The sequence below is a fragment of the Moschus berezovskii genome, chromosome 17 (assembly GCF_049115385.1).
Source record: "Moschus berezovskii isolate FMDL1 chromosome 17, NW_MosBer_1.0, whole genome shotgun sequence".
Classification (NCBI taxonomy): Eukaryota; Metazoa; Chordata; class Mammalia; order Artiodactyla; family Moschidae; genus Moschus; species Moschus berezovskii.
Window position 1 is genome coordinate 8,363,748 of NC_142476.1, and position 26,387 is coordinate 8,390,134.

General features: G+C 36.2%; 2 protein-coding genes across 2 annotated transcripts in view; both read right to left on the bottom strand.

Moving 5' to 3' along the window:
- The window catches only part of LOC148775050 (complement factor H-related protein 4-like), a 77,206-nt gene that overhangs the window by 37,457 nt on the left and 13,362 nt on the right, over window positions 1–26,387 (bottom strand). Inside the window, exons 3-4 of the mRNA XM_088845166.1 lie at window positions 17,336–17,518; window positions 15,553–15,729 (exon numbers count right to left, since the gene is read on the bottom strand). Coding sequence (XP_088701292.1) covers window positions 15,553–15,729; window positions 17,336–17,518 — 360 coding nt within the window. The remainder of the gene's footprint in view (window positions 1–15,552; window positions 15,730–17,335; window positions 17,519–26,387) is intronic.
- Window positions 8,293–10,737, bottom strand: LOC148775052 (complement factor H-like). Its single transcript, XM_088845073.1, has 3 exons — window positions 10,584–10,737; window positions 8,674–8,859; window positions 8,293–8,564 (listed from the first exon to the last, which is right to left on the bottom strand). The coding sequence occupies exons 1-3, from the start codon at window positions 10,735–10,737 to the stop codon at window positions 8,293–8,295; spliced, it is 612 nt and encodes a 203-aa protein (XP_088701199.1).

The following is a 26,387-nucleotide window of genomic DNA, read 5'->3' on the forward strand; positions in this document are numbered from 1 at the left end:
ATATCCATTATCAGATGTAATTGGATTGTAATTGGATTGAAGCCCTCACAGAATTTTCTACCAGTGGGGGTTGATTAGCCAAAGGAGAAACTACATTTAGTTACTAATCAATTAATTTGATGCTGATTCTTGAAAAAGATAACAGTTAGATATGTTCACTGGGATTTAGAGTGTATTGTTTACCATTGTGAACTCTCCTGGAAGTACAATTCACTAGCTTGACTGCACTGTTAACGATATATACATTGATGAATGCACCTTCTTTAATGGATTAGCAAGCCTGGCCTTTTGTATGTGACCAGAGGGTATAAAAGACCCCTCTGTAAACTGTATCTGAGTCCATCAAATAGAGATACCTCAGATATCCAGTTCATAATCTGAAGACAAAACCTGTTCTGGTTTAACTGAGGGAAGACGGCATGAATACACCTGGAAGACTTTGGAGCACTCTATGACTCCTTGGTTTTGCTTTCTCCTGTCATACTTCATTTTTATTTCATTAGAAGCACTATGCAAGTATAGGCTGGAGACTCATAAATCCTGGTAGGGATCTAACATTTTGTATTAAATTCAGGGAAATATTTGATTGAATATACTTTATTCATCATTAGTAATATCATCAGATTTTCTATTCTGATCTAAGTCAGTAGGAGTATTTTTTGTGCTGTGTTGTGCTTAGTCTCTCAGTCATGTCTGACTCTTCATGACCACATGGAGTATAATCTGTCAGGCTCCTCTGTCCAAGTGAATTCTCCAGGTAAGGATACTGGAGTGGGTTGCCATGCCCTCCTCCAGTGTATCTTCCCAACACAGAAATCGAACCAAAGTCTCCTGCAACTCAGGTGGATTCTTTACCATATGAGCCACCAGGGAAGACCTGGAGTATTTTATATTTCATAAAAAATATTTCTCTTATTTCGTTTTAACTATCTTGACATTTTTATCAATGTATTTTCAAGAATTCACTTTCTTTTGTGTCTGACGTTTAAACACTTTTGTTCTAATAACCTTAATTTGTACTTGTTAAAAGTCTTGCAAAGTTGTTCTATATATTACATTTCCCTATAAACTGAATACTTTGCAAATAAACTATTTAAACTTTTTAGCTTATTCTAAAAATTGACATTTTAAATTTTATTTTTCTTTCCTTCATGTTCTGTGGATATATGTTCTTTTCTAGACGCTAGATTCTACTACCTATTACTTAAGCTCCTTTATTTTGTAAATCAAGTTTTAATCTATACATATCTTTGTTTTTGCTGTATACCATAGATTCCAAAGTATGCTGTTTTCATTTTACTTAATTTAACATATTTTCTGTCAGTAAATCACAGAAAATCCTTTCTTTTAAATTTTCAAGATTTGTGATATGGGTTAATAAGTTGTCTATCCAGCTCTGTTTAATTTACATTTGCTTTTAATTTATAGAGAATAATTTGAGGACACTGATTACATGAAATTGATTAAGAATTCTTTTATCACATGAAAATACTCAAGTGTTTTAAATTAACTAGCTACATTTCAATAAGTTAATGTAGACTTCCAGAGATGGCATATTATTAAAACTATGAAGACATATTTTATGACTATTTAAAAAGGTAATTCACAAGGACTAAGCCATTATAACTGTATAATGTATCTAAGAATATGTCAAAAACATGAAGAAAAGATTGACAGAACTGAAAGAAGAAATAGAAAAATCCACACCCTTATTTAGCAGTTCTGAGAGTAGGATTGTAATTAGCAAAGAGTTTGCAATCCTACTCTGATGGATAGAAGAACTAGAAAAAACTATTATGTCAATGTATGGCAAAACCATACAATATTAAAAAATAATTAGCCTCCAATTAAAATAAATAAATTTATATTAAAAAATAATAAAATAAAAATAGTTGAGTGTAAAAATTAAAAAAAAAAGACATGGATACATTTTTAGAACACTATGAACAATGTTAACCTGAGCTAGAAACTAGAATATGAATATATTTTATATGAAATGGAAACATCACAAAGATAGACATGCAAAGATCTGCTAAGATAACATCACAAACATATGCTGGGCAACTAAGAATAAATTTCAAAATATTAAAAATTTACACAGTGTGTTCTATAAGTGAATTAGATTAGTAATCAATAAGAATAAATTATCTATGCAATCACCCATGATACTCTTCAAACTGCATACAGTAAATATATGCAGCTCTCTAGATAAAAATCATACCACAGTATAACTGATAATGGAGAATAAATTATTTAGAAAATCATAAACATATGAGAACTAAACAACAAATTTCTAAACAACTGTTATGTCACAAACGTCACTAGGAATATTAGAAAATATTTCACATAGAGTTAAATGAAAATAAAATTGATACATATTTATAAATTTTTAAGGCCAGGGTGAAACAATACTTAGAAGTGCAAAAAGGTAGTTTTACATGGGTAAAGCAATACTTCCATGTGAAAAAAGGTAGTTTTACAGGTTTAGAGTTAAAAAGTAGGATGGTTTGAGTCAATGATTTCATTTTCTATCTTAAGAAATGAGAGAGTAAAATTAAAATCAAGTGATTAAAAAAGAGGAAAGTTAAGTTCACAAGAGAAAAAAAATTGAGAAAGATTAACAGAAAAGGGAAAACTAACAAAGTTAAAAATCATGAATATTAACAAGATAAAAATTAGAGAAGAGAAGAAATGGAAGAAATTAACAGTACTAAAAATGTTTATTTGAAAATAATAATATTTAAAAACAAAACTCTGATTGAAAATAAAGGAAGGAAACAACTATCAATATCAAGAATGAAGGAAGTGATATCACCAAATATACTACAGGATTAAAAGAAAAAACAGAATGTTAAGTGAATATTAGAAATGATTTTACATCAATCAATTTCATAAGTTAGGTAAAATAGAGATATTTTTTGAAAAATACAACTTTCATACAGTGATAAGACAATGTAGAAAATGTGAATAGTATACTCCCTATTAAAGAAATTGAATTCTTCATCAAGGGAATGTTTCGAAGAACAAACTGCATATCAGATCTCATGTGTGCTCAGTTGTGTCCAACTCTTTGCAACCCTAAGGACTGCAGCCTACCAGGCTTCTCTGTCCATGGGATTCTCCAGGCAAGAATACTGGAGTGGGTAGCCATTCCCTTCTCTAGGGGATCATCCCTACACAGGGATTGAACCAAGGTCTCCTGAATTGCAGGCAGATTCTTTACTGTCTGAGCCCCCACGGAAGCCTACTGGTATTTCTGGGAAAATAGAACCAGAAGTAAATAGAGACATATCATGTTTATGATTTCAAAATTCTATACGGTAAAGATGTCAATTCTCCACAATTCGTTTCTCATTACAAAGTCATCCCTTTTGATATACAATCCAATGTTTTATAAAAATTTGTAAGTTTTCCCTGAAATTTCTATGTTAAAGACCAGAATAACTAAAGTAATTTTGGGTGAGAGGAACGTACTTGGAGACTGCAATCAGACTTCCAGTCTACTAAAAAGCTAGTTACAAAGGTAATTTGGAAGCAGTGAAGATAGTTAAATTACTAAATAGAAAGTTCAGAAATAAATCAACACTTTCATAGTTAACTGATTTTCACTTCAAAGTCTTTTCCACACAGTTTCCTAAAATAGTTGACAATCCATCCATAAAAAATAAACTCCTACTTTATGTAATTCTCAAATATTCATAAGACAGATAGCATACTTAAATATACTCACATAGATGGAAAAACAATGGAAACAGTGTCAGACTTTATTTTTTGGGGCTCCAAAATCACTGCAGATGCTGATTGCAGCCATGAAATTAAAAGACGCTTACTCCTTGGAAGGAAAGTTATGACCAACCTTGATAATATATTAAAAAGCAGAGACATTACTTTGCCAACAAAGGTCTGTCTAGTCAAGGCTATGGTTTTTCCCGTGGTCATGTATGGATGTGAGAGTTGGACTGTGAAGAAAGCTGATCGCCGAAGAATTGATGCTTTTGAACTGTGGTGTTGGAGAAGACTCTTAAGAGTCCCTTGGACTGCAAGGAGAGCCAACCAGTCCATTCTAAAGGAGCTCAATCCTGGGTGTTCATTGGAAGGACTGATGCTAAAGCTGAAACTGCAATACTTTGGCCACCTCATGCGACGAGTTGACTCACTGGAAAAGACTCTGATGCTGGGAAAGGTTGGGGGCGGGAGGAGAAGGGGACGACCGAGAATGAGATGGCTGGATGGCATCACCGACTCTGTGGACATGAGTTTGAGTGAACTCAGGGATTTGGTGATGGACAGGGAGGCCTGGCGTGCTGTGATTCATGGGGTTGCGGAGAGTCGGACACGACTGAGCGACTGAACTGAACTGAACTGAACAGAACACTATAAAGTTTCTAGAAGAAACTGTAGAACATATATACTTCACTACCTGTAAATATTACTCGTTTCCTTAAAGATGCAGTTGTGTAGCAAGCTCTTTTAATTTTATATTTGCTATTAACTTAGAATAATTTACAGATATGAATTCCTTGAAATTTGTTGGGAATTCCTTCATCATATGAAAGAATTGTTTTAATTGAACTATGTATAATAAGCTAATATAGATTTTCAGACAAGGTGTATGACAAAATTAAGAAATATTTTATAATTATAAAAAAGTTAATTCACAAGGACTAAGCAATCATAAATATATAATGTACAATATACAATGCTGTGTTTAGCTATTCAGTCTTGTACCACTCTTTGTGATCCCATGGTCTGCAACCTGCCAGGCTCCTCTGTCCTTGGGGTTTCTCCATGCAAGAATACTGGAGTGGGTTGCCTCCATGGGATCTTCCCAACACAGGAATTGAACTCAAGTCTCCCCTGCTGAAGGTGGATTGTAGACTGATCCACCAGGGAAGCCCAAGAATCCTGGAGTAAGCAGCCTAACCTTTCTCTAGGGGATATTCCTGATCTAGAAATTGAACTGGGGTCTCCTGCATTGCAGGCAGATTCTTTACTATCTGAGCTACCAGGGAAGCCCATACTATACATTATGTATTGGCATGGCAATTATTTAGGTGCTTGTTGTTTAATTCCCAAATAGTTATGTTTTTCTAAATAATTTATTCTCCATTAACAGCTTTATTGTAGGATGATTTTTATATAGGGATCTGTATATAAGGAAGAATTATGAGGTTGAATATTGGACAGTAAGTCTGGTTCTATATTGATTTGAAGCTTCTTTCTAGATATTCTAGGCTTGTAGAAATTAGTAAAAATATTGAGGATAGGGAGTCAAGATGTCATAGAGTTGGAGAAGAGAAACACAGATATGAAAAGTGGAAAATTGAAATGAACTTATTCAATTGGTAGTCATCGTGTCAACATGACTCAAGACTTTTCAAGATAGCTAAACAAATAGAGAAATAGATGACTAGATAGATACATAAATATATATAAATAGATACACAGATTGATGCATAAATAGATACACAGATTGATGCATAAATAGATACATGGATAAATACACAATAATTCAGCATAGGCATAAGCACTTTTATGTGTAATACACAAAATCAGAAGCAATGGCTTTCCTATAGAAATGAGCACACCTACTGCAGGGATGTTAATTTAAAGTCACAAAGTCTCTGAGTGGTTTGTCACATAGCTGACTAAGGCACATTATACAATTAATATTTAGACACAGTATTTTGATTAGCTTCTAAATTACCTTGCAGATGGAAAATCATTTGTGATGATAAACAGCTAAATTTCCTTGAAGGACACAAAGATACTACTTTTACAAGTTAGAAAGAAATATAATAAAGTTTTGAAAACATTACAGACAAGAGTTTACCTTCTTTGCAGGTTACTTTAGGATCCCATTCTCCATTTACACAGATTGAGTGTTTGTGTTCTGATTTTCCTCGACATTGGTAACTTTTCCTGGTGTTGTGGTTATATTCAATCTTATATGATGGTTGTCCCTCAGTTGGAAATAATATTGACCCCTTACACTTCTTAAGTTCGTCTGTTGCTATAAAATGAAAACATTGCCTTGAAAAGACTAATTCTAAGAACCAAATAGCTAATAGCAAAAAAATAGCAATGGAGTTACTAATATAATGAATTAGAATTTGTACCTACAAATTCCACCAACCAAGTTATTACTGATTAAATTACATGAGATGAACAATTATACATGAACCTGAGTTTTGTGACCAGTTTTTGAAATTTCAGAGAAAATACCCATCCTAAATTTTTCTGCCTTATGGACTGGAATACTTTTGCATGATCTATATAGTGAATACTCACCACATGAAAAAATTTGGTCCCAAACTTGAAATCTGTACAAATGTTCACAATAATTTGTTCATTGACCTTAAGCATCTCTGCATTATTTTTAATTCACAATATTAAAGCATGAAAATAAAAACAATTATCTGTGGACATAGCTTACCAAGTTGCTACTTTATATATATTTTTCAAGAAATGTAATGAGACATAATAAGAAAACTATATCCAAGGTGTTTTGTAAAGAATCTGAAATTTTAAGCAAATCTTTTAACTGACACCAAAAATAAACAAATACTTGAAATAAGCAGATGGGTACTTAAAGTTCCAACCGATTTCTTGTGTATACACTTAGAATCTTTGGGACACTATGTTAAGTATCAGATCATTCTAAAATCCAATATAATGCCATGATAACAATTTTTTTCCAGCTCCAGGATAAGTTAAATATGGATGAAAAAAGGTTTTTATATAGGTACCTATTTCAAAAATTCAATGCAGGTGGAAGTTCCCTTTGAATTTGACAAAATATCAGTATAGATCTTTGGCAGTATATGTTAATGATTTGTTAATACAAAGGTTCTGTGAAATGAATAAAATAAGGAAAAGTCAAGTAGGTAGTCAAAGAAAAGTGATGATTTCAAAATGAAACTGAAGAAATAAAATAAGGAGCTAAATTCAAAACACACTAGAGGATTGAGAATTAGCCCTGTTTTTAAGATTTGTTCACAGTGTTGAGGGACACAAAACCAGTAGTATTCTTCAAGGAATGGTGGCCAAAGGAAGATGTATACTCAAAAGGAGAAGTGGTGGCTGTGGGCCTCATCCTATGATGAATTGGATTCTGAAAGGAAAGCAGACTTATTTTTTAGGAGAAAATACACATAGTAGGAAGAAGGACAAGCTAGACTAGATAGAGTTACAAAATAAACCTTGAGGGAAGAAAATTGGAATAAGGTCTATTATAGCAAAAGGGGAGTACATTAAACTGAATACAGGTAGAGGATTAACCTTTGCAAGGAAAACTCTGAGGTCAGAAGAGTAATAATTGAAGCAAACATTTTGGCATAAGGTAGAATGAAAAGTTAAATGAGGTGAGGTCATTTGAGGAGATAGAAGAGGACAAAGATGAGGTTTGGTCTTAAAGAACTGGCAATACCTAGAACAGGAATGTGTTCATAAAAATGTAGGGATTAATAAGCAAAAAAGTTACCATTTAACTAAATAACTTCTACTGAATGTGTCCCATCTGTCAACTGGTCTTTTGAGTGTGGGTCTTTCAACATACTGTCAGTGAAGGAAACAGCTATCAGTCCCTGCCCTCACTCGGGGCCTGAGCCTAAGCCCTACCTTCTTCTTGGAATAAATAATGGCTAGAAATATAATGAGTTAATAGGCCTGGACATTCAGGGCTCTCTTTGAATGCAGAGCCCAGGAAAACTCCAGGAAAGAGTCTATTCCAAGAGGAAAATGAAAGGAGGCAAATAAGATTGAGTCTCCTGGTCAGTCATCAAAGACTCGGTCATCCAAAGGTCAGGATGAGTCTCTTACAGGGAAATGTGTCAGGGCAGGTTCCTGGCCCCACCCCAAGTGCCTCCCATGACAGAGTTACCTACTAACAGGGAATGCTTGAGCCCACTCTCCCTAGCACAGTAACTTCTCTTTGCAGAATTTGAAACAGACCAAGAAATTATCATTGTTAAAAGCTTTGAGAGAGGCAAGATTCCTACAGAAATATATCAAATGGGTATTCTTCAACTATAATTCCTGGTTTCAAATATTCTAAAAGAAAGAGTACCATATAAAAGCAAAAATGGCATTTCCCCAATGATAGTTGTATTTTCTTGGTAACTAGTACTCCCATTATAATCACATGAGTATCTATCAGTATGATTTAGCTTCATACTTGTCAAGGTAAACAATGTTATTATTATACAGAAAAATGCATAAAATTCTATTGCTAGTTTAAAATTTTCATCTTTAGACACATATTGAACTATAAAAATCAAATGTTTGGGATCATTATAATTTAAGATCTGACATTTTCAAGATAACTCTAAATTTCAACAGTATGGCTGCAAACACTAAAGGTCCATTTGGATGGGTATTCTGACCAATGCACTGAGGAGGCTGGGTCCACTCTCCACTAATACACGTGATAAATCTGGGTCCAATCATTGTAAATGCTTCTTTGCAACTGAACTCTACTGAGTCGCCATGGTGATAGGGAGGGGCAGAAGGCTTGACATCACCATGATCAAGGTCAGGTATATCTCCACAGGTACGCTCCTCCTCTGAAAATGCACAAAAATATGTTTGTCTTTAAGATATTATTTAAATGTGTATATGTATACAAAAAAAGTATTAATTTACTTTTAAATATTTCTATTTTTAATACATTACCAATACACACGGGTAAAGCCGTCCATTTTCCATCAACACACTGAATTTTATGAGAACCCTTCATCAGAAATCTGGGGTTGCAAGCATATTCCACGACCTCATTGTGTGCATATTCTTCTTTGTGTGTTTCTTTCCCTTTCCCATTGAGAAGTTGAGGAGGTGGAGCACACGATTTTACTTTCCCTACTGTAGAAATAATGCATAAATTATGTTTACATTGTCTGTTTTATCACTGAAAAATCCAGCTAATGCAGAAATTTATTTGATTAAATTATATTTTATTTTTATATAATTTATTTTAGCATTCTTAAACTATGGAAAAATAATGTCGTTTACACCAAACTCGTGTTTTACTAATTCTATTACTCATCTTGAACTAGCATATTGAAGTCTATGTATGCTCAGAAAGCATGTTCATTATCCAGACATGCTAAATAAATATGCAAACTAGTTAGTCAATCTGGGTGTATAAATTATAGCAATATTTTTATTTCATAGAAACACTGTATGAAAGCTTTTTGAAAAATATAATTTGAGAAAAGTATTTGAGCAATTTAACTCTGATTCATATGATTTGTTACATGTGACTGAACTGACTATAACTTCCTGAACACTATTTAGACTTACTTGAGGAAACAGTGTCAGACTTTATTTTTTGGGGCTCCAAAATCACTGCGGATGCTGATTGCAGCCATGAAATTAAAAGAGGCTTACTCCTTGGAAGGAAAGTTATGACCAACCTTGATAATATATTAAAAAGCAGAGACATTACTTTGCCAACAAAGGTCCGTCTAGTCAAGGCTATGGTTTTTCCCGTGGTCATGTATGGATGTGAGAGTTGGACTGTGAAGAAAGCTGATCGCCGAAGAATTGATGCTTTTGAACTGTGGTGTTGGAGAAGACTCTTAAGAGTCCCTTGGACTGCAAGGAGATCCAACCAGTCCATTCTAAAGGAGCTCAATCCTGGGTGTTCATTGGAAGGACTGATGCTAAAGCTGAAACTGCAATACTTTGGCCACCTCATGCGACGAGTTGACTCACTCACTGGAAAAGACTCTGATGCTGGGAAAGGTTGGGGGCGGGAGGAGAAGGGGACGACCGAGAATGAGATGGCTGGATGGCATCACCGACTCTGTGGACATGAGTTTGAGTGAACTCCGGGAGTTGGTGATGGACAGGGAGGCCTGGTGTGCTGTGATTCATGGGGTCGCGGAGAGTCGGACACGACTGAGTGACTGAACTGAACTGAACTGAGGACATTCTAGAGGAGATCAATCCTGGGTGTTCTTTGGAAGGACTGATGCTAAAACTGAAACTCCAATACTTAGGCCACCTCATACGACGAGTTGATTCACTGGAAAAGACTCTGATGCTGGGAGGGATTGGAGATGGAAGGAGACAGGGACGACAGAAAATGAAATGGCTGGATGGTATCACCAACTCGATGGACATGAGTTTGAGTGAACTCCGGGAGTTGGTGTTGGACAAGGAGGCCTGGTGTGCTGTGATTCATGGGGTCGCAAAGAGTTGGACACGACTGAGCGACTGAACTGAACTGAACTGAACTGAGGACATTAGAGGTAAAGTCCACATTATATAAACTATCCACTATAAATGGTATAATTGCAGGAAAAAGTTAAACTAACAAGAAATCCTGCCAGGGTCAGGTTCCTCATGCATTTCTGTGAATCCTCCACCACATTTTTCAAGAAGCACCTGGAATTTAATTTCTTAAATAAGGAAAACTGAGGTATCTACTATACAGCACATGTCCTTGGTGAGTATATCTCTGGCTTAATGCATTAGATTATAGATGCACTGGAAGTGGACAGAAAATTAAGAGAGGGAAATAAAAAGGTTGATATCTGAAATCCCAACTATGCTCCAACAACTGTCAGATAAATATTTACCTTTACACGTTGGAAGTTTAGGGGACCACCCAAAGTGGTAGCACTGAACTGAATCTGCTCCAACCATAATACGGCCTTGACTGCAGGAGAATTTCAGCACATCTCCAACTTTAAATGTTTCTTTCCTGGGATAAGCATCGAGGTATGTATCCATTTCGGGAATACTGCATTCTCTTTCTATCAAAAGATAAATAATTAAGAATATTTAACCATTGCAAAATAAATATTATTTGTGTCACATAAAATGAGGTGCTGGATACTGCATACACAGAGGACACATTAATGCTCTTCCTTGAGAAACATTACATGTTAGGCTTTATATATCCTCTGCACTCATCTGGGTCTTTTGGGAAATATTAAGATATTGAGCAGCAACATATATTTCCTGATAATTTATTTGTAAAATCAACTTGTTAATATTGAATCTGACTTTATCACTGACATTTACAAAATATAGTGCTATATTTTTTTATCTCAAAATGTATAAATATTCTCTCAGAATAAAAAAAGATACAATTTTAAAATTGAATACAAATAAAAAATGGTATTTTAAAAAATATAACTGGGAAACTAAAACACACAACAGAGACATTTCTCTTGTATTTGAGTTACAGGTACAATAAAAATCACTTAATTTTATCCACAAGTGTAGAAATCAACCTAAAACATGAAACAAAATGAGCAACATGTTCAAGGTCAGATAGGCATATTCTAGGTGTCTTGATTGTGTATATGACAACACAAACATCGAATCTGATTGTACCTATAAATGAGCTTAACTATTAATATATGTTTAATTATTCTGATTCATTTAAAAAATGTGTAAACTTATTGAAAATGTGTAAAATCTATGAAATTTGTGACATTGCAGTGTGTGAATTAGTCGCTCAGTTGTGTCTGACCCTTTGTGACCCCATTGAGTATAGCTGACCAGGTTCCTCTATCCATGGAATTCTCCAGGCAAGAATACTGGAGGGAGTAATTCATTCCCTTCTCTAGGGGATCTTCCAAACCCAGGTCTTCCGTATTGCAGTAAGATTCTTTACCATCTGAGCCACCAGGGATTGCCACATATTATCAAGAATTGCATTATTCTTATTTGGAATCTTCCTATTGCTCAATAATTTATAAACTTCAAAATTGAATTTAAAAATTAGAATCTCACCAAAAAGAAGGGTCCTACTATCTAATAGTCTTCAAACATTATCATAAAATTATATAAAAGGTAACTAGTTTTAAAAGTAATACCCCCTCCTCCCAAAATCAATAAATTTGTTTCTGCTTTTGTTATAACGTTCAATTTTGTAGCTTAGCTGTGAGGTTACTCTTGATGAGAATCATTGGGATTCCTTTCCTAAAGTTCTATTCCAAACTTCCATATAACAATACTTCTAACGGTGATTTTATTTACATATTTTATGCTTACCTTACATAAAATTCCTATTTTATCATTCTCTGCAAAATGCTGCTTTAACAACAAAATATCTTGCCATTAGGCTGTTTCTAACTGCTCTCTTCACATAGAGTGACTGTAAGAAAGACATGATCATCTTAAAAGCCTTTCCCTTTTCTTAGAATTGTCAGTAGCTCAGTCGTGTCTATCTCTTTGTGATCCCCTGGACTGCAGCTCACCAAAATTCCATGGAATTCTTCAGGCAAAAATATCGCAGTGGTTAGTCTTTCCCTTCTCTAGGGGATCTTCCTGACCCAGGGATCCAATCCAGGTCTCCCGCAATTCACGTGGATATATTCCTGTCAGCTGGCTCAGAAATTTTGAAAGTGAAAGTGTAGTCTCTCAGGCATATCTGATTCTTTTTGATCCCTGGACTATAGCCCACCAGACTCCTCTGTCTGTGGAATTCTTCAGGCAAGAATACTGCAGTGGGATGCCATTCCCTTCTCCAAGAGATCTTCCTGACCCAGGGATAGAACCCGTCTCCTGCGTTGCAGGCGGATTCTTTACCATATGATCTTTTCTAAAATAAGCCAATTTCTGTGGGAGAGGGTGAAGGTGAAATGATTGGGGAGAATGGAATTGTAGCATGTATATTATCATAAGTGACCAGTCCAGGTTCGACGCATAAATTTTCCTCTGTTCATTTCTTTGCATTTGTGCTTTTTTAATAAAATTCTTTTTTAGAAATAAAAAAAATAATAAATAAAATAAAATAAGCCAATTTCTTTGCTGCCTTGGCTGCTGCAAAGGCATGTGTCTCTGCTGACGAGTGGTTTCCAGGCTTTCTTTGCATAGACGTCTTGCTACATAAACTTGACCTGCAATCCCACCTATTTTCTAAGCACTTGGATTCTTTCGTTCTTAGAATACACTTATTGGAACAATATAATAGAAATATTTATAATTTTCAGTTCATTATTTACCTTAGTTCATCATTTTTTTTTCATACTCTTATGAAAGCTCTTGAAAGGCATACCACCATCCCCCACTGTATCTTTCACAATTTTCCTCTAGCCAAATCTGGCACATATTAAGTGCTTGCTGACAGCTTGCAAAGTGAAATTACCTGGGCTCTGGACACTGTTGAACAAGCCTGGCCCGTTCCTATAACAAGCTCCCCCTGTGTGTCTATCTGAAATCTCTGTGTTCAATCTTTTCTACACTGCCCAGTGTTCCTTCTCCTCCTTCCCCCATGCACCATTCGGTCTCACTTGACTTTGTCTCCTTCCGAAATGAGAACAGGAACCATCAGCACCTGCTTCTTTCCAGCATTGTATTTACACACCCATTTTCCTTCCTTCTCCTGACAGGAAGTTGCAAAGACTCCAGTTGTCACCAAGTCCAGGACATTCTCAAAACTGCTGATTCCTCTCCCACTTTCTTCACAGGGAGCCTGTGGTCAGTCTCTGCATGCTTCCCTCTCTGGCTCATCCTCTTCAATGTTCATTACACTCTCATCTTTCCCATTCAAACAATACATAATCCACCAAGTAATATATCCTGAACCTCTTGTTCTCTGCCACAACCAAGCCATTTGAAAGAGTTATGTCCTCATGCTGCATTGCATTTCTTACTAATAATTTGTTTCGCAGGCTGTAAGTAGGTTTTTCCCTGTCTATTCCATTTGAAACTGTCTCTGTTACAATTATTGTTGGAATCCATGTAGCCAAATCCACCACATTTTAAGTCCTTGAACCTGACATATTAACTGAATTAGAAATATTCATTAGTGTAACTATTCTAATGTAATTAGATTACAATTTCCTTGAATAAACTGTATGATAGGCATTATGACAAGACGCTTACATGAATTTATTTTAATAACTAAACAATTTTTTGAAATATTAGGACATTTGTAAATATTAAGTCATTGTACAGATTTAGAGGTATGAACAAACTTCAAATAGGTTGTTGCTCTTAGATATATACTTAGATATTGGTGGAATTGGATATAGAACCATTTTAGGCTGATTCCATAGGAATTACTGTTAGTCAATTTATTATCACTGTTCTTAAATCATTTTCTTCTGTCCAATCTTTGCAACATTCATTCTGACATTTTTTTCCCCTAAATTCTCTGGGTCCTCTTTTTTTTCTTTCCACTTTGCCGTCTATTCTTCTGTCAGACACCTCAGTGTTGGAAGCTTCAGGACTCAGTCTTGAGCTCTCTTCTATTTTCATTCTACGTTCTTTCCCAATCTGATGTCATCATTTACAGAGTGATAATCTCACATGTATATCTCCTGGCTAAACCCATGCATTCAACACTGTAGTTGACGTATCCAATGTTTATGGTCAATGGGCAGGACAACCACAATGTGTTCAGGTCAAAGTTGTAATGCTCTTGAGAGAGTGTTCTTTCTCCTGCCAGTACCACCTACGAAATAATTTCCATTTGCCTGCTTTCTTATGATAAATAAAATTTTCTTTTGTTGACTAGAATCCGCCCACCAATCAATCCTGGGTATTTATGGGAAGGACTGATGCTAAAGCTGAAACTCCAATACTTTGGCCACCTCATGCGACGAGCTGACTCACTGGAAAAGAGTCTGATGCTGGGAAGGATTGGGGGCAGGAGGAGACGGGAACGACAGAGAATGAGATGGCTGGATCACATCACCAACTTGATGGACATGAGTCTGAGTGAACTCCGGGAGTTGGTGATGGACAGTGAGGCCTGGCGTGCTGTGATTCCTGGGGTCACAAAGAGTCGGACATGACTGAGCTACTGAACTGAACTGAACTGAACCTTGATATTTTCCAAATATCACTTTGTTGCCAAACTTTGCACATAACTTGTCCCTTGACTTGGGACAGTGAACATCCACTCAGCTTACCAGAGACTGAAGCCCTGTTTCCAACCCTGGGAAAAACGCATCTGATTGGCAAACATAATAGAGATCCATGTCACTGTCCTCTCCTGCTCCTGCTAAATTGCTTCAGTCGTGTCCAACTCTGTGTGACCCCATACATGGCAGCCCACCAGGCCCCACGATCCACAGGATTCTCCAGGCAAGAATACTGGAGTGGGTTGCCATTTCGTTCTCCAATGCATGCATGCATGCATGCATGCTAAGTCGCCTTAGTTGTGTCCAACTCTGTGTGACCCTTTGGACAGCAGCCCACCAGGCCCCACCATGCACAGGATTCTCCAGGAAAGAATACTGGAGTGGGCTGCCATTTCCTTCTCCAGTCAGTGTCCTCAGAACTTGTCAAAGTCAGAAAATGAAAAGCAGCTGTCAAGACCAGCAGAAATTAACATTCAGGGTAGGAGGTATAAACAGAAACTCAGGAGCAAAATACTTAAACAAGTTGTAAGACCTTGTCATTTTGGTATTGAGTGAGTTGTTGGACTTTAAAACTTCCCCTCTTTCCAGTTTACATTAAAGCAGAAGGAAGCATCATTCCTTAAAGATGACTCTAGATCAGTGTAATTTGGTAAAAATAAAACACTCTATTACTCTTAAATTTTGTTTATCTTGAAGGAAAGAACATCTGGAAAAGAGCACTTACCATAACATGCAGCTTTATCGGACCAGCCGTCTTGACCACATACTATGGAGCCTGTGGTGTGTCCATTTCGGTTCTCATACCCATCAAGACATTCGTAGTCCAGCCTGTCATTCAGCCTGAACCACGTGCCATCACTTTTGGCCCTGGCATTCTCAAATACTGGCCTGTCACAGGATTCTAAGGGATAATGGGATTGTGATTTCATTTCTAATATTATTTAGTGGGCAATTTGATTGAGTCTCATCTCAAGGAAAAGGGCTTCACCAATTAGTATGTACTAATCATAAAAAATAAGCCAAGAATACCAGTGTATACCACTGTCCTGAAATATACTCAAAATGAAACAAAGTGTATTTCTATGCAACAATTTTCTCAACACTAATGTCTCTGAAGTATTTATTTTATGAACATGTTCCTGAATTTAATTATATTTATTCATTTTTCCAATGCTAGTATTAAAATAAGCCATTACAAAAGTATTGTACTATTTTCATAACAGCATTTTCTGAATTAATATGCCAAATTTATTAGCAGTTATGACATATTTGCCAGAAAAAATTGAAAAAATGTAATTTGAAAAAAGGCAAGTAAATTTTTAAAGATTCTATAAAATTTTTAAAATTCACATGCTGATTTTCCTTTTCCAACTATACATTTAATTGTTGTGAATACTGACATAGTTATGTTATTTATAACTATTACAAGAAAATATTACAAAAAATAATTACAAGAAAATATATTAACAACCTCACTTTCACTAACACCATAGACTGATGTTAATAAAGGTTTAAATAATTTACTTCAAAGTCCATAATGTGTTAAAGCAAAATTATACTAGTAAAATACAATAATAGAGACATTTTTCATAAAAAGAGTTTTAGAATGGAAACTGTCATGTATTACATTAAAATAAGTTTGATATGGGGCAACTTTTTTCATTTTGAGTGTGTAATGCTTGTAGCAATCATAGACATTGGAAAAACATGAAAACAGTAAAGATGGATATTATACATACCTGCTTCACTTAAAGTGAACATATAAAATATCACTTCAAAAATATCACTGTGTAGGTTTGGGATGAATAAGACAAACGCAGGAAATTGTTCTTAGAAAATCTTCATAAATATCTATGTGTGGCTACAGGAAAAACTTTCAGCACAGAAGAAATTGGTCCTGTCTAGAAGTGTTTCTCTGCCTCCACTAACTAGATGTTTATGAAGATTTCCTAAGAGAGAATTTTTCACAAGGATATCTACCCTAGGGACTCAAACAAATGAATTATGTATCATATTATTTGAAGATTATGCACCACGGCCTCATACCTTTGCTTAAAAATATACCTTTTAGGCTTAGGAGGAGAGACTCTGGCTTAAGAGGCCCCTAAAATAAAAGCAGATGCAATCAGCATAAAGATCTCATCTAAAAACAACTGAAGTCATCCCAGAATAGAGGTAAGCCTCCTAATAAAATTAGGTTTTGTTCACAGGTTGTTTTAATGTGAAAAATGCTTCAACTAAATGGTACAATGATATCCTACTCCACTAGTGATTAATCAAAAAGACAAAAGAAAAGAAATGATATACATTTTCCAAAGCTTTGTAAATGATCTTTTCAAATACAGTCAGGGAACCAGAAAACACTTCATATGACCCTGCCTGAGCAAAAAGAAAACAAACCAACAACAACAGCAACAAACAAAGAAAAAAGGATAAGAATATAAAGTTAAAGAGCACTTCTGTATAGTTATAATCAGAAAAGAATACGAAGATAATGAATTACTTACTAACGCATACAGGTTGAGTTGACCATCCATTTTTCAGACATGTAATCAATCCTGATGTCTTACCATCTGCTGTTACATATCCTGGTTTACACTTATATTCTATTTGTTTATTCAGGGGATAGGTAAATGCAGATTCAGACAAAAATCCATTCTCAATTGTTATATTGTATTTTGAACATGTTTCTAAAAGGGAGAAAACATAAAGAAAAGGTAAGCATATATTTGATACACATTTCATAAGGACCCAAATAAGGTAATGATAAAAAACGTGGATTCATTTCTGTACAAAAACTAAGAAAACTTCTAATCATCATTCAGGTCCTGTGTAAGAGAAAAAAAAAAAAAAACAACTGTGAGTTTCCAAATATATTAAACCAAGACGCTTGATTTCTATTTTCTAGAGCAAAGCAAGATTTAAAAGACTCTTAATCCCTTTTAGGAAATTATTAGAAATCTGTTTGTCTAAAGGATGTGGAATCCCACAAGATGTCAGAAATCTATAAGCAATGGGCTCCCTTTCCTGGGGCTTGCTGAAAGTATTGTCTAGTTAGGATCTCTTAAGAAACACAAAACACAGATCAAGTGACGATCACAGAATTCTCCACCATAGTGACCCCAACATTTGTCTCTGAGAATCTGGAATGTGATGCAGGAAAACTAAGACACATTCCTGCAATAAAATCCATGCAGCAGAGCACCATACAGTTTGAAGGGAACACTCAACTCCCAACTTCTCCTGGAGGAGCAAAGAGTTTGATCCACAGTCTAGGTCTCAGATTTTCCAACTGCTAGTCCAGGGTCAGGCTTTCAATCTGCCTGCCTCAGGGAGGCCTAACATTTCCAGTCTCCTGGGAATACAGAAATGAAGTAGCAGTTATGAATCGCTGTTCCAGCACTTCTCACAGGTCCCCCCTTAGTTTAATGCAGAGTGAGCAACTCCCAGTTACTCCATGGCAGGAGTCAGATGGCACATCTGGACCTTCATCTTTTCTAGCTCTGCCTGAGGAATTGGCTCTAACTAACCTGTCCCTGAGAGCTGATGAAACGCAAACTTTGCAAGATGCCTGGGGAATACAGAGAGCTAAATCATGGTGCAGAAGGCACAGGGTTTGAAGTAGCATGCAGGCATTTGCTACAGCTCCTCTCCCCAGTCCAGTGCTGAGTGAGCGAGGTGATAAACTCTAATTGCCTGCTCCACCAAGTATCCTGACTTGTAGATCACTGCATACTCTAGACTCCTGGAGAAGGCTGACTACAAACACAGAAGTTTGGATGAGCAGAGAGGTTCCAGCCAGGCTGATTGAAAAGGCTGAATTCTGGAAAGGTTCTACTCTGAGGCCAATCTGTGAAGACTAGGAGAAGTGGATATTTAGTCTAATGCACAGATATCAACACAGAGAGTCAAGAAAAATGATCAACTGAGAAGTATGTTCAAATGAGACGAACAATATTATCCATTGCTTTTTATCACGACCCAACAACAGAAATTGGACAACCACCCACAGGAAACCTGACTTGGAGTGAGGTGTGGGCTCTATACCATACCCTGAGATCCACGATGGTGGAAGAGTAGGTGCATGTGGAGTACACATCTCTCCACGGATACATCAGGAATACACCTCCAGACACAGAAGATCTTGCAGAACACCAGCAGAGAATCCAACCACCGGAAAAGAATATATAGAACCACACAACACTCAGCAGGACAAAAGAAGGAGCGCCAAAATGAGGAGAGTGAGTAGAACTGGATCTGCACCTGGGGTTGGGGAACTGAAGCAGGGACAGAGCTGCACGGGAGGGCAAATGCTTGCGACAGAGGTGAAGCACTGAGGCTGTTGGAGAGCGAAGCAGCTGACCACTGAGAGTCTGAATGGAATGAGGATCACACAGACAATCCTTGCCACAGCCATACACACCCCAGACAGGGACGCAAGTCCCCTAGATAGTGTTGCAGCTTGGAGCTGGAACATAGAGATTGGAAAGCAATCCCAGGGCAAGGTCTGCTGTTGACTGAGGGAGATGGTGTGAGGGAACCTGAGTGAGGAGATTGCAGTGGGAAATGCTTATGAAGGAAAGCCAGCTAACCTGGAGGCAGGGTGATACTGCTGAGTCACACACAGATGATGGAGCCATCTCTGCAGCCTCTCTCTCTGCACATATTAGCACCAGACAGCTGAAACAACCCAGGGAGGGTGGCCCTAAAAGGACCTGACGTGCAAAGCAACACAGAAGGACCCCAGCCAGGGTGATCTTTAAGTCCCTGATGTGATGAGCAACAGACAATGACCCTAACTGAGGGGGCCCTATAAGCTCCTGATGGGGTGAAGCAACAGAGAAGAACCAGCCAAAGAGGCCCCTGGTCGCCAAGTGCCAGAAACTAGGAAAGACTCTAATAGGACCATAACTCCTGCAACTGAGTCTGTTGGTTTCCCTGCACACTTGGCACTGCCAGGATTCCCATAATTCAAGCAGCTGTGCCACCTCCGTGCTCTGTCCTCACTGGGCAGAGCTGTAAGAAGCTAGAAAAATCCCTATGTATCCGGCATTGCCAGGGTCCCCATTATCCAAGCTCCTGTGACACTCCCACTCTCAACCCCCACAAGGGCAGAGCAACCAGAGGCTACAAAAATCCCTAAGGGCATCATATTTTTTGCTGTCCTAGCCAGTGGCTCCCCTGAGTACCTGGTACTGCCAGGGTCCCTGCATTTCAAACAGCTGCACCACCTCCACATTTGTTCCTCCCTGGGGCACACCCAAGTCATCCAGGGGAGCCTCAGGAGCAAACTCTTGTGGAAGACTCACATGCAGAGGTGGAGATAAAACCACAAGGGAAATCCAGGGACAGGTGGCTAAGGAAGAGAACCCAAAACATTCCCACCAGTGGTACAAGATGAAGATTGAATCCACATGATCAACTGTCAGACTTTGTATCTAAGGAATTTATAAAGTACAATGAGAGTTCCTGCAAGAGAAAACACTTAGCACTGGCAGTGTGGACATCAGAGCAAGAACATGCAAGAGTAGGACCAGATTAGAGTCTGAGCTAATAATAATAATAATAATAAATAAATAATATTTATTATTCTTAATATTTTAACTTATTCAGTAGTTGCTATGGGTTTTTACCTTTTTTTCTCTCTCTCTGTTGTTCTAGTTGTTGATATTAATGCTACTATTAAATCTATTTATGCTTTTGAGAAAATTTTAAAATCACACTTCTAACTTCCTTTAAATACTTCTTCCTCTATATTGGTCTTTTGTTGTTTTAAGGCTTTTTCCTGTTTTTAATTTTCGAAGTTAAAAAAATTATTATTATTTTTCCACGTATATTCTTTTGTTCGCTTTTCTTATTCTTTTCCTGTTGCTAGTTATTCTTTAATATACATAAAACTTATTTATCTACCTCTACTGAAATTGTCTTTTATAGTCTTTCTTTCTTTTCTCACTGTGTTTATTAGTCTGTTTTGCTTTAGTTGTTTTATTCCCCATTTGTCACATGGCTTTGGTTTTGTTTTCCAGTTTATGCTTTTACTCAGTTTTGTTAATAACTAGTTCATATCATTTTTGCTTTCATTTGCTCACTGGATCAGTCTCTTCCACTTTCTTCTTCTTCTTTTTTTTTTTTTTTTTTTTACACTGTTTGGGTTATTTCCTTTTTCTGTGTGTATAAGCATGTGTATATATCCCATTATTTTTATGAATACTTGCCTGGTTTTGTATTTGCCATTTGTCTGAGGTTTACATTTTGTTTCTTGTTTTAGTGTGTTTGTTTTAATCCCCTTTAATACCATTACAAACAACCTGTTGTATCTCACTTCCCTGGCCAGAGATCAGACCCAGAGACTTTGAAGTGGGAGCGCTGACAAGACTCTAGACTGCCATAAAACTTCTAAACCCAGGGAGTATTTATTAGTGAGAACTCCCATAAAACTCCACCTGTATACACCTGGCATCACCCAACTGCCAGCAGCACCCAGTGTAGGAGGCCTCACCCAAAAAACAAATAAGATAAAAACACAAACCCAGTTATCAGCAAACAGGATTTCCACCTCATAAAGTCCTGCCCATTAGAGGGGGAAAAGAAAAAACTTACCTTCTTTCACCAGAGTACAAACAAAAGTCACACCCAAAAGAAGCCTACACAAACCGCTGGCACCACCTTACACAGCAAGGGCAGAAATCAAAAAGAAGGAGGAAATTGACCTGAAAGCCTGAGAACAGGAGACATCAGATGCAATAATGAAAAAAACAAAAAGGAAGAAAAATATTGCTCAAATGAAGAAACAAACTAGAAGCACAAAAGACCAAAAAAAAAAAAAAAGAGGAAATAGGCAAAATACCTGAAAAAGAATTCAGACTAATCTAGGAAAGATGTTCCAAAACCTTGGAAAGAGAATGGATAAAATGCCAAGAAGCAATCAACAAATTAACAAAATAACCAAGGATATAGAGGAAATAAAGAATAAACCAACAAAGATTAATAACACAATTACTGAAATAAAAAATACTCTAGAAGGAAATAATAATTGTTTAACTGAAACAGAAGAATGGAACAGTGAGTTGGAAGATTAAATGGTGGAAGTAGTTGCTGATGAGCAGAATCAAGGAAAAAGAATGAAAAGAATTGAGGAGAGCTTTGGAGACCTCTAGGACAGTATTTAACACACCAACATTTGAGTTATAGGGGTCCCAGAGGAAGAAGAGAACTAGAAAGTCACTGAGAAATTTTTTGAATATATTATAGTTGAAAACTTTCCCAGCATGGGAAAGGAAATAGTCAATCAAGTTCAAGAAGCACAGAGAGTCCAATACAGGATAAACCCAAGGAGAAACATGTCGAGACACACACCGATAAACAGGGATTACACACAAAGAAAGAATATTAAAAGCAGTAAGGGAAAAGCAACAACTAACACACAAGGGAAAAGCCATTCGATTAACAGCTGATGTTTCAGCAGAAACTCTGCAGGCCAGAAAGGGATGACAGGATATATTTAAAATACTGAAAGGGAAAAATCTACAAGCAGGATTACTCTACCAGGTAGGGATTTCATTCAACACTGATGGAGAAGTTAACATCTTTACAGACAAGCAGAAGTTCAGATAATTTAGCACCACCAAACCAGCTTTACAACAAATATTAAAGACACCTATATGCATAAGACAAAGGAAAGACCTACAAGAAACACAAAATAATTAAGAAAATGCTAATTGGAACATATAGCATTATACTATAATAGAAAAATGCTAATAGTAATATATAAATAATTACTTTCAATGTAAATGGATCAAACTCTCCAACCAGAAGACACAGATTGGCTGAATGGATACAAAAACAAGACCCATGTATTTTCTGTCTACAAGAGACCTAGAGAGACATACAGATTGAAATTAAAAGGATGGAAAAACATACTTCAAGAACATGGAAATCAAAAGGAATTTGGAGTGTCAATTCTCATTTCTGACAAAAGACTTTAAAATAAACAATATTATACCAAATAAAGAAAGGACATTATATAGTGATCAAGGGATCAATCCAAGAAGACATAATTCTATACAGTTATGCACCTGACTTAGAAACACCTCAATGCATAAGGCAAATACTAACAGATATAAGAGTGGAAACTGACAGGAAGAAAATAATGGTAAGGGATGTTGACACACAATAATGGTAAGGGATGTTAACAATGGGACAGATGGTTAAAACAGAAAATTAATAAGGAAACATAAACCTTAAATGAAGCATTAGACAAAATGGACCTAATTGATATCTTCAGAACTTTCCACCCAAATGCATAAGAATACACTTTCTTCTCAAGTGTGCATAAACATTTTCCAGGATAGACCATATCTTGAGTCAGAAATCAAACTTCAGTAAATTTTAAACAATTGAAATCATATGAAGCATCTTTTCTGACCACAATACTATGAAACTAGATATCAGATAGAGGGAAAATGGTAAAAACACAAACACTTGGAGATTAAACAATATGCTTTTACATAACAGACTGGTTCCTGAATAAATCAAAAGGGAAATCAAAGAATACTTGAAGCAAATGACAATGAAAACACAACAACTCAAAACCTATGGGATGCAGCAAAACAGTTCTAAAAGGGAAGTTTCTAGGAAGAAACAAATAAAACATCAAATAGACAACCTAATTACACCTAAAACAACTCGATAAAGAAGGACAAAAAACAAATGCAAAGTTAGCAGAAGGAAAGAAATCCTAAAGATCAGAGCACAAATAAATGAAAAAGAAAAGAAGGAACAATAGTAAAGATTAATAAAACTAAAAGCTTATTCTTTGAGAAGATAAACAAATTTGACAAACAGGCAAATTCATCAAGAAAAAATGGGAGAAGAATCAAATCAGCAACATTAGGAATGAGAAAGGAGAGGTTACAACTGACAATGCAGAAATACAAAGGATCATCAGAAGCTATTATGAGCAACTATATGCCAATAAAATGGACAACCTGATAGAAATGGATATAGTCTTAGAAAAGTTCAATCTTCCTAGATTGAACCATGAAGAAACAGAAATTATGAACAAGCCAATTACATGCACTGAAATAAAAAATGTGATCAAAAAACTCTCAAAAAATTAAAGCACAGGACCTAATGGTTTCACAGGTGAGTTCTCTCAAACATTTAGAGAAGAGCTAATAATATTCTTATAAAACTCTTTAAAAAAACTGCAGAGGAAGGAGCACTTCCAAACTCATACTACAAGGCCATCATCACCCTTATATCAAAACCAGACAAAGACAACACAAAAAAGAATTTTACAGGTCAATATCACTGATGAAAATAGATGGAAAAATCCTCAACAGAACACTAGCAAACAGAATTCAAAGATACATTAAAAAGATAGTACACCATGATCAAGTTGGGTTTATCCCAGGGATGCAAGCATTCTTCAGTATACACAAATCCATCAATGTTATACACCATATTAACAAATTGCAAGATAAATTCATAGGGTAATCAAATAAATGCAGAAGAAGTTTCTGAAAAATTTCAGCATCCATTTATCATAAATACTCTTAAAAAAATGAGCAAAGAAGGAAACTACTTCAACATAATAAAGGCCATATATGAGAAACCCAGAGCAAACATTATTCTCGGCGGTGAAAAACTGAAAGCATACCCTCTAAGATCACGAAAAGACAAGGGTGCCCACTCTCATCACTATTAGTCAGCATTATTTGGAAGCCTTAGCTAGAGCAGAGGAGAAAAAGAAATAAAAGGAATCCAGATTGGAAAAGAAGAAGCAAAATTCTTATTGTTTGCAGACAGATGATACTACACATAGGAAACCCAAGAGATACTATCAGAATATTACAAGAGGTAATCAGTGAATTTAGCAAAGTGACAGGATACAAAATGAATACACAAAAATCACTTGAATCCCTATGTACTAACAATGAAACATCAGAAAGAGAAATTAAGGTATCAATCCCATTTACCATTAAAACAAAAAGAATAGAATGCCTAGGAAAATACCTGCCTAAGGAGAAATAAGAGCTGTATACAGAAAAGTACAAGACGTTGAGGAAAGAAATCAAAGAAAACATAAACAGCTGGAGAGATATTCCATATTCTGAGGTTGGAAGAATCAACATTGTGAAAATGACTATACTACTAAATATAATCTACAGATTCAATGCCATCTGTATCAAATTACCAATGGTGTTTTTCACAGAACTAGAACAAAAAGTCTCAAAATTCATAGGGAAACACAAAAGACCTGAATAACCAAAGCAATCTTGAGAAAAAAAAAATAAGCTAGAGAAATCAACCTTCCTGAATTTGAACTTACTACAAAGCTATAGTCATCCATCCAGTACGGTACTGGCAGAAAACCAGAAATATAGACCAATGGAACAAGATAGAAAGCCCAGAGATAAACACACACACCTATGAATAACTTATGTTTGACAAAGGAGGCAAGAATATACCATGGGGCAAAGAGAGTCTCTTCTGTAAGTGCTGCTGGGAAAATTTGACAGTTACATGGAAAAGAATGAAATTAGACTACGTCCTAACACCATACACAAAGATAAACTCAAAATGGATGGAAAACACAGGCAAAACACCCTATGTCATAAATCACAGCAAGATCCTCTATGACCCACCTCCTAGAGTGGTGGAAATAAAAACAAAGATAATCTAGTGGGACGTAATTAAACTTAAAAGCTTTCCCACAGCAAAGGAAACTATGAAGAACGTGAAAAGACAACACTCAGAATGGGAAAAAAATAACAGCAATTGAAACAACTGGCAAAGGATTAATTTCCAAAAGATGTAAGCAGCTCATACAAATCAATACCAGAAAAACAAACAACCCAATCAAAAATCAAAAAGTGGGAAAAAGACCTAAACAGAAATTTGTCCAAATACCTACAATGGTTAATAAACATATGAATATATTCTCAACATCACTCATTATTAGAGAAATGGAAATCAAAACTACAATGAGATATCACTTCACACGAGTCGGAATGGCCATCATCAAAAAGTCAGCAGCCACTAAGAAGAACAGTATGGAGAGTCCTAAAAAACAAGGAATAAAACCACTATATGGACCCATCAATCCCACTCCTAGGTATATACCCTGAGAAAAGCAAAATTGAAAAAGACACATGTACCACAATATTCACTGCAGCTCCATTTACAACAGCTAGGACATGGAAGCAACATAGCTGTCCATTGATGGAAGAATAGATAAAGAACCTGTGCCACATATATACAATGGAATATTACTCAGCCATAAAAAGGAATGCATTTGAGTCAGTCCTAAAGAGGAGGATGAACATAGAGCCTAATATACAGAGTGAAGTAAGTCAGAAGGAGAAAAGCAGATATCGTATATTAACACATATACATGGAATCTGGAAATATGGTACCGAGAGACCTATTTGCACAGATGCTGAGGACAGACTTATGGACACGGCTGCCAGGGAGGAAGTAGAGGGTGGGATGTATGGAGAGGGTTAGCATGGAAACTTATACTACCGTATGTAAAACAGACAGTCAACGGGAATT